General features: G+C 34.6%; 1 protein-coding gene across 2 annotated transcripts in view; it reads left to right on the forward strand.

Moving 5' to 3' along the window:
• The window catches only part of AP3B1 (adaptor related protein complex 3 subunit beta 1), a 157,320-nt gene that overhangs the window by 97,297 nt on the left and 49,787 nt on the right, over nucleotides 1-10,236 (forward strand). For both annotated transcript variants that reach the window (XM_082783672.1, XM_082783673.1), the window contains exons 21-22: nucleotides 3,827-3,899; nucleotides 4,773-4,879. In XM_082783672.1, the coding sequence (XP_082639798.1) occupies nucleotides 3,827-3,899; nucleotides 4,773-4,879 (180 nt within the window). The remainder of the gene's footprint in view (nucleotides 1-3,826; nucleotides 3,900-4,772; nucleotides 4,880-10,236) is intronic.

Consider the following 10,236-nt stretch of genomic DNA (forward strand, 5'->3'; position numbering starts at 1 on the left):
ATGCATTTACCAGGTTCTATCTCTATTACCAAGATGAATTGCAAATGGAGAAATGTTTGATGGAATATAGCTTAACTTCTTTGTTTAGTATTCTGCTTTTCCTGTAGTGAGCTCTCCTGGTAGGAAACTGTTTGGGTTCTATTGTAGATTTATTTCAAGAAAAAAAAAGGAAAGAAAAAAAAAAAAAAAAGAAAAATTATGTTACAGGGGAATGCCAGACATGTCAGAACCTTTTTATTGTCTTGATTTGGAATGCAAAGCTTTTTTCATTCAATAGAAATATCTGTTGATAGTGTTTGTTGCAGTCATTGGCTATTTATTATTCCTAGAAAGCCAATCAATTTTCTTTTCTTTGAAAAATAAAAGAAAAAATAATCACATGTCTAATAGACAAGACAAATTTAACTAGATTTCTTCAGTGTTTTAGCACAATATATATACGCATGTGTGTATCTGTATGAGTGTGTACACACACAAGTAGCTGAGTATTTATTTAAGGTTGACACACTTGACTGAAGTAGAAAATAAGACTTCAGTATACTTTAATATTAGCTTTATCTTGATTTAGTTTGCCTCTGATTTTACATTTCCCAGATGATAGGGTTGTTTGTTGTTTGCTTTGTTGTTTGTTTTTGTGTGTTTGTTTTATAGTAAACTGATTGTACTTAAGTACAGTGTACTGATAAAGTGTGCTGTGTAAGTTTTTCTTGCCATGCATTACCTCAATGTAATGTTTCTGTACTTGCATCTTTATTTTATTTTATTTTGAAATATAAAAAGTTTTGTGAAATATTTTTTTCAGTTCTAAAGATTAATCACATCATAGACTCAAAACCAGTGCATAAATACATTTTATGTTATCAAATACATATCAAGCTTTGTGTTGTACTTAGTAACCACTTTAGAATGATAAATAACAGGAAAAAAAACTAAAACTAAAAAATGTTTTCTGTATTCTTTGCGTCATAGAATGTCTTACCTTAACTGTCTTCAGTAAACAGATGAACAGTAAGAGAATTTATTGAATCTGACTCTTAATTTTTTTTTAAAACTTATTTTACTGGGCAATATTTTTGTTAGCAAAACTCAAACACATTCAAAATTTTTATCCTTGTGGTATCCTCTTATATGAGTAAGCCACTTTTAATAGATTTTAACTGGCTGCATAATAAAAGGGAATGTGAAAATCCCTTCCTCACTGGAAAGAGGAGCAAATACTAAAACTAGCTAAAAGTAATCTTTGAACCTTATTTTGTAATTGATGAAAGAAGTTAATCTTATGGATAGATGGAGGTAGAAAGTGAAAGAGTTGGGATTTTTTTTTCTTATCTATTTGCTTAACTGTGTTTTCTTTTATATTCAGGTGTCCCAGGATTTTATAGTTCACAAACTAAGTCAGTTATGTTACATAAAGTGCAGTAAAAGAGTTTAAGATAATGTGTTTCATAGCTGAATGTTCACAACATGGAGCTTAAAAAAAGACTTGTTATTGATTAAAATAATTGTCATTAAATAATTTCTCTGAGGCTTCTTAGACTTGAAGTAACTCATACTTCAAACAAGATCATAGTGCAGAAATGAAAGTAAGCACATAATTCAAGTAGCACCTGTCATTTATAAAGTATACTGTATATCTTCATTTCACATATGAGAAAAAATAGCAAAAAGCAGTCAAATAAATGGTCAATAACCTCACTGGAAGACAAAATGAACTCTTGTGGTTGTGACCAAGGTGGCACTCAGGAGAGACGGTTCTTCAACAGAGTCCCCCAGTAATTCTGGACAATTCACATAGGGAATGGAATCATATTAGGACAATTTTTAATATATTTTATAATATTTCCTTGGTCCAGAGGGATGTCATGGGTCAAACAAACCAGTGATCATAGAACACTCAAATAGTGTAGTAGTACAGACCATTCAAGTATGTTGATTTAATAAAAATAAAAGTAAGTGACTTCCATTCTACTCTGTCCACAAGAGTCTTCTCCTTCCAGAATAACTAAAGAACATCTGTAATGACCATGTAAGTGAACACTGTCAGTTTGAATCATAGAATAATTTGAGTTGGAGGGGACCTTAAAGATCTCCGAGTTCCAACCCCCCTGCCATGGGCAGGGACACCTTCCACTAGACGAGGTCTCCCAAATAAACATCCAGCATAGTCTTGTACACTTCCAGGGATGGGGCATCCACTGCTTCTGTGGACAACTTGTTCCGGTGCCTCTCTCAACCTGCTTGCCATACTACTTCTGATGCAGCCCAAGATACAGTTGAGCCTTAGGTTTATTGGAAGAAAATGAGGAGCAGTGTCATTTTGTTCTAGGTAAACCCAGTAGTCATTAATACCAATGGCTTAGCCTAGTAAGAACATTAATATGGCTTCTTGTGTGTTCTTCAGAGGGAACCACGGAAATTCTCACAAAACTAGAAAAAATGAACCCAGCATTAGTGTTAGCCTGCGACTGACTGTGAGACTAAGGGACTGAAAGAAAGGGGAAAAAAAGAGGGGTCATTCTGCTGACAATCAAAGAAAATGAACCTAGCTGCTGAGCTTTTGAGAGTGTCTCCAGGCTCCTTTAGGAAGTTGTATCCTGAGTGCCTCAAAGGACTGTGACAGCTTGTAAGTAAAGCTTAAGAAAGCCCAGGATGGGCTTATGGAATTTTAGTGTTCTGTTTAGATCCATTTCACTGATTAGAAAAGCTAAAAGAATAATGCACATGTGTATGGATGTGGCTGTCACAGGCTGTTGAGGACAAAACTGGTAAACTGCAAAGCTCATGGAAGTGGAACTCCTGGAAAGACTACATTTAAATTCTTGCAGTAGCTTGAGTAATGAGCAGAGGCTTAAGGTCTAAGGGCAGTTGACAAATTTCTCTGAAAGAATGATGAAGCCTGCCGTCTGGTGACTGAGCCAGAGAGACAGACCAAAGGCAGAGTTTTGCAGCTGATCCAGACAAAGGAGGCTTAAGAGTGGATTGGGAATAGCATGATGAAAAACTGTCTTATGAGCATCCAGTGGGTAACGTGTCCAGACTCTGTCAGTGTCCAAAGATCAATCATGTTTACTAATCCCCAGTATCTGGAGCCCATTTTGAGCTGCGACTCATTAAAATCTGTCTTGAATCATCTCTGTCTAGATGTTCTGTAGATACGACCAGTGTTCACTCTTACTAGTCATGTCTGCAACTTTTGATTTAGCTGTATTGCAACAAATTTTTTGAAACTGTATGTACGCCAAGTCACTGAGATTACTCTATTACTACTCTACTCTGCAACAGTATGCTGACAATACTGGCAATCTTTGTATTAGAATTCATCTTACAGCTTAAAATTGCATTGTTTTTTTGTGTCAAAAAATTAACTTTTTGTTGACTTTCTCCAGCAATTAAGTAGTATCCCAGTACATGATAGGACAGGTTTCCCTTCTCCTAGAAAAGTGCAAATAATACCGCTTCCTTACGATTTGTTTTTGCCCTGTTTTTCATACAGAAACAGAATATATTTTTTAAACATTTCTGTCTCTAATGGTATCAGCAGAAGCATCTGATCTGTCAGCAAAAGTTGTCTTTCAGTTACTGTTATTAGTATTAGACCAAAGCATGGGCTTGAGAGGAGTGAAATATAACTTAAATGTAGAGCTTGGGTTCAGCTTCTGTGTACAAACAACTCTGTCTCAATAGGTGAATTCTTTGAATGCTAAGTTCTGGAAATGGACACATTTTTCTTCTAAAACAACAAAAATACACTTTGCCACTATAGAAGTATAAAAGACCATTCTTTTGCTGATATGATAAAAGATGAAATATTCATCTATTTTGACAGAAAGAAGAAAAAACTGCGCAAGATAGAAAAACTCCAAGTAAACAAGATGTATTTCTCTTAGATTTAGATGACTGTAAGTATCTTGATTGAAGCCTTATATTTTCTATGGCTTAGATTCAATTCCGTTAACTCAGTGAAATTTTAAATGTCTTAAACATTGATTCTGTTCGTTTATTATCCAAGCTTCCTGACCAAAAAAAAATATATGTATATGTGTACTGCTCAGACTAGCAACTTTTTTTTTAAGCATATTTTTTATGATACATTATTTTGTTTATTATAGCACTGAAAATTAGTTTCAAATTTTGGAACGCATTGGGATGTAAAACATTTATTTTGAAAATTTTGTGTATCTAGATTTGTTTTCCATTAAAGTGGGCTTATTTCCTCAGGTAACAATGGATGTTTCTTTTACAACATCTTGTGCAATTTATGAAGCAATTATGCTACTATAACAAGATACTAAAAATATCAATTTAAAAAAACAGGTTAAAATGTAGTTTTGGAAGTGTACAGTAGAGCTAGTGCTGTTTTTTTCTATGGTTTGTAGTGCAGGTCTTCAGATTTTCTTCTATGTGTGCAACAAATGTTAGAGTTGTGTTAATATGTACTTTACACATAACTCATATTGAAAATGTGCTGCACGGCATAGATCAGATTGAAGGATAAAATGGAGTGAAAAAGTCAGAAAGAAGAGCAAAATATCTTCAATGTAAAAAATGTGTGTGGTCTATACATCTATCAGTTTTATTTATATTTTCATTGTTTATATTGAGCATGTCTGCTATGTCTGGAGAAAATAATGTTCTATGATTAGGAGACATGAGCATGAAATAATTAGATCAAGACATAAAATCGTTTTAAACTTAATGAAAATAAGTTATTGTCCTTCCCATTACTTTTATTTGTATTTTTAGTTAAATGTCAATTGCCTTTCTAATTCTAGTCCACCCTGTGACAACTCCTGTGGCAGTTCCTACAGCAGCTGTTTTGTCCCCAAGTTTAACAGCAGACTTAGAGGGATTAAGTCTGTCAGGTTCATCGGTCATTGATGTAAGTAGCCTTTAAAAAAGGGGAGAGGGAGGTGTCTCAATTTAAGCATTTTGTATTTTTGAGGCAGTCATCAAAGTGATTTTTTGGAAATACTTTCACCTGTAAAGGTCCTGCATGGAATTGTGGTTTTCATGCAGTTCTGGCAGCTTTTTTGGATCCGTAATAATTGCATTCTGGAAGGTGGAGAAAATAATATTGTATATTTAAGAAGGATGCCTTCAAGGATTTTAACCTTCTCTTTCAATTTGTTTTTCTTTTTTCTTTTTTTATTTCTTTTTTTTTTTTCTCCTCTGCCTTAGGGAAATGTGTATTTACAAATAAAGCATCCAAACTACAGAAATCTTTCAAATCATCTAGTTGCTACAATATCAAAAATAAGCTACATAAAATCACATACTTGTTAATTCTCAGCCTGATTATTTACCGTACATAACTCCAATTATGACATTTTGCTACTTGGAAGTAATTTTTCACGAGTGTACGAATCATAGCCCCTGGGTGCAAATAAAAAGGGTATAGATTTACAATCAGTGGTGTATCAGTATGTGTCATGATTCATTCAGTTAGTGCTTTCTGCTTTGTAGCACTTTCCATTAGGGAATCTCAAAACTATAGGTATAATTAAGGTTAGCAAAGTCACGGAGGGCATTCCTTTGTTGGTGGAAAGAATAGTAGTTTGTGTTCTTGGTGTTGTTTAATTTATTTTAAATTTTTATTTTATTTTAATGTAGGGTTTTGTTCGTTTGTTTGCTTTGTGTTGTTTTTTTGTCCACTTTAAATTTGCAATTTAATAAGGGATTGGAGCAATATAAATCCTTGTGAAAGTTTGTGGGAGTGACGAGAATAAAAGAACCATGGACATTTTTTAGCCTAGCCTTATTTCTTACATGGCTGGTATCTAGAACCTACACTGCAGCTTTAATAATCTCTGTTAAGGTACTTCATGTTGGCTTTGGGAGCCATACATTTGCAAAATTATATAGTTATTAAATACTTACAAAGAAGGTGCAAGAAATTATCTTACTTAACAAATAAATATTTTAGCTAATTGTTCAGTTTTATATTTACAGGCTTTAAGATCTTGTGTTTAAAATATAAACTTGAAAGACTGTGGTGGGTATTAGCCTAACCTGAGAGAACTGTGATGCAATTCGAATTCCAAGTGGGCCAGTAACAATCCAGACACACGCTTTACCTGATGCATAGTCATTCACGTGTCGCACAGTCTGAAAATGCCTGGTGCTGTCTTATGTCAGTTACTCTGTGCTGTAGTATGCAGTGCTAGGCAGAAAAGACCTGACTTTAATTGTGCAGTTATTTCTGTGATTGCAATGCCACAATTTCTTGTTTGCCATCCTTAAGACCTTAACAGCTCAAAACACAGGCTGTCATCTGTTTCTCTTGTTCTGAGGCTAGCTTAAGAATGATTCTGGTCATTATGGTACTTAGAATTATCCTCTTTGAGGGTAAGTTAAAAATGGCGATCAGGGGGTGCTTGAGAACAGGACTTGTTCACCAAGTGTCTGGAGTCCTTTCTTCGTCTAAAATACATGAGCATTTTCCACTTCCTATGTGTACTTGCTTTCCTCATGATAACCATAAGTCATTGGCTTCCCCCATTCTTCAGAAGGTAGCTGCAATGAAGTGGATATATTAGGGAGAGCTGGAAGGTATAGGCTAAACAAAGGAAGAAATTCTGTATAAAAGGATTGATTCCACAAAATACTTCTTTCTTGGTACTGCTGAGTTCTTGGTAAAATATGGAATCAGTGAAGAAGCTAGACCATTTCCTCATACTTCCTGCTTTGGAAACAACATAAGTTACATCATCACTAATTGTTGCTGCCTGCATAGTGATTACCTGTTTTATAATTGTCATTGCCATTGATAGTAGTTGCAGATGTCCATGAGGTCCTTTGCAGTGTTATGTGTTCCAGGGAATGAAAAAAATTAAATACTAAGGTTAAAACTTGTTCTTTCAAATGATATCCATATCGTTAAAAGTTTTGTATACATGTGTTGTGCAACACCATCAGGTAATTTTCTAAAAATCAAAATGTAAAAACAGTTCTTAAGACTTTATGTGGGAATGTCCCTCTTAAAATAGTATTCTGAATTTAATCTGTGGCCATTAGTTCTAAAAATAAGAAGAATAGTTGTCATACTTCAGAAAACTTTTTCTTCCTTCAGTTGGAGAGAAAATGAATTTAACTGTAGGGCACATGCCAAACTAACAGTGAGAAATTAATTTATTACTAGGCAATGGAGAGCATGGAGTAAAAATAGGTAAGTACAGTATATGACCCTAATATCAAAGAAATGTAGCAGCCACTTATCTTGGAATATGTCAGGCAGTCTATTATTCAAATCATTCAGGACTGTAATTAGATACAGCTTTTAGAAAACTTACAACTCTACATTCATAGCTGCTGAACATTATAGAAAGCATCAATACAAGAAGTGTTTTACAGTAATGCTCTAGATCTCTTCAAACTTGCAAACCCAAAATATCCCTGAATAGCAACTACAGTGTACAACCTGAGACTTTGTCCCACAGCTTATGCAGGTTTTATGACTCATGATTTCACATAAAACATTTACCTGTCATATAAAGACACATATAAGGATATTACAGTTTACTCCTGAAAAAAAATGATTTTTTTTTCTGGTAATTTATGGATAACTTTCTTCCTGTTGTTTATGGAAAACATAGTAAATCCATGTTCATGCTTCTGCCCTGGTATGTGTAGTTTACCTTCAAGTGGGCCAGCTTAAACAGGTAACTAAGGCCACTGGAGGCTACTACTGAGGCTTTTATGCATGTACACACAGAACTCATGCATTTGGACTCAAATTAGTTTTAGATAGTGAAATACCCTTGAAGGCTTGAAAGATAAGTGAAGATATAGTACCAATTAAAAATAGGAATTGAGACCGCTGCAAGCCATCAGTGTAAAATGGAAATCTAAAAACATCAGAAATGTGTGTCATCCCTTAAATGGAAATTTTTGAAGAGAGAAAATATGGTCTAAAAAGCAAAACTCATAAATGACAGGGAGGGTTATAATGTGCTGGAAGAAATAGTATAGTGAGCAGGAACAGTTAAAGGGGGAAGAGGATGGGTATGGTTTCAGACAGAGAAGCTAGAGGGGAGTCATCATATGTTCCTGCAGTAACACAACTGATGAGAAAAAAAGCTGAACCACCTGTTCTTCTCTCATTAGGACTTTAGATAGTAAAAATGATTGAGCAACTGGTTCCGTAAATATCTAGAGCCCTAAGCATGCTACGTATGATAATTAAAAATATATATACTTCAGAAAAAAATATTGAGGAGGGAATGCTACTTTGGTAGCAAGAAATTTTTTATAGTTCAGAAAGGTGTTAGTGCAAGGGAGAACTGACAATTGGGTATGAGCTCTTGCAGCAGCAGCAGTTGGATGGAGCAAAAAGCTGTACCGAAGTATAGGTTGAGATGAGTAGGATTTGAGAGGAGAATATAAGGTATGTTCTTTGCCCCCAGTGCATGATAATTTGGAGAAAAGATCAAGGCTGAGTGATAAGTGATGTTCGTGATAAAAGCATACTGTAAAAGAGGGGAACGCTCTTGTGTTGAGGTGAGGAGTTACTTATAAAAAATATATTGCTGCAATAATTTAGCTTTTTCATCAATTATTATGCATATTGAGTTATGTCTTAGTTGTAGAAGTGGTACTGCTTTACTTACTGTTTTGTTTTTTTTTTTGTATATTCAGTGTGTTCTCTTGAAAGTATTATCTACAATAGGTTTTTATTATTTTCTTTTGCTCAGAATTCCATGGAATCTGTTTAGGAAAGGAGTAGTAAATCATACAGTTTCCTGTCCCTTGAATCTTCCACAGAACTCTTAACTAGGATCCACTTTGAGAACTTCTTTAGAGTGGTGATGCGTAGAGCAGAAATAATAGCTTTTGACAAAAGTCAAGGTCAAGCTGCAGACCTGTCAAGCCAGGTGATAAATACATTTAATTTCAAATTTAGCATACTTATGGAATTCCTTGAAAAACAGTAAACATGAACTCCCTCAGTATTCAGATAGAGATACTTTTAGAATAGGATCACCCCTTAAATGATATTTTGATTTCTCGTTTTTTGAGGTAATATTGGCAGGGCAAAACATTCTTATCATTTAGATTACTCTGTCTATTCAGTCTAATTCCACTATAGCAAGTATTACGACGGTCTCTGAAGTATATTCTATTCTTGTGTAAAGGATCTCTTCATGGAAGTACTGTGAACACAGGAACTGAAATAATGAATTATATCATCAGTCTAGTCTGTTACGCAGTTTGTGGGAAAGATTAGCTTGAGGTGCTTAAGAATTTGCAAATCCTACAGTAGAGAAATGAAAAGTAGTTCTTCCAAATAGTTATTGGCATGTACTCTGCTTCATGAGCTTTATTTTTTCAAAGCTTCGTTAACACTAATTATTATATAACTAGATTTATTTATAATTCGTGTAAGCTCTGGTCTGAGCTCTTCTTGTGTTCTTACCCCAGGAATGGCTATGTCATCAGAATTAACTTGTTAATGACATGAAAGAGCTATAGCGCAATCACTAGTGACAGCAGCAGACTGTATGGAATGGTTTGAATAGATTCTTGCTATTCTGCCCTGGGTTTGTAGAGGTAGTTTGAGTAATTATCATTGTTTTTTAAGTAGTTAGTTTTATATTTTTGTAAATACATATAGTCCCTAAGACACTGCTACATTTTTATTGTCGGATAAAAGTTGTTTCTTTTCTCAGTTTTGAATGTTAGCCACATCTTCTTTTTCATCATGTTTTTGTAGTGGTTTTATGTTACAGTAACCTGGGCTTATGGTCTTGGTATCATTTTATGTAGTTTACTATTTGCCCTCTTATTTTCACCTTCTTGTAGAAGATGTTACATCTTTTTGGTGTCTCACCATAGAAAAGCCTTTTCCTGCGTATGAAATGTTTATGTTATCCTTTTTCTGAAGCCCACCATTTTATATAATGAATGGAATTGGGGAAGTTTGTTGGGGTGAATGGGGGAGGAAAGGGTTGGTGGTAAGGTATGCTAAATGCATGCTATCCCTGTGCAACCTTATAACTTCTTTGCATTGTTGACCACACTTGCACATTAGGCAGAGTGTTTGTAGAGTTCTGCAGAGTTCTCTGTCTGACTTAATTTCTTAATATGAAGATTTTTCCATGTGGAACAGTTTTTAAAGTATGCATGTTGTTTCCACTTTTCTCTACGCTGTGCCATACAAGCTTTGTAACTAACATAATGCTCACCAGAAACAAATTTTGCAAATACTATGTTAGTAAGGTGGAAAATTTGTACCTCTGA

Source organism: Aythya marila (genome assembly GCF_965140915.1).
Source record: "Aythya marila genome assembly, chromosome: Z".
In the NCBI taxonomy this organism is placed as follows: Eukaryota; Metazoa; Chordata; class Aves; order Anseriformes; family Anatidae; genus Aythya; species Aythya marila.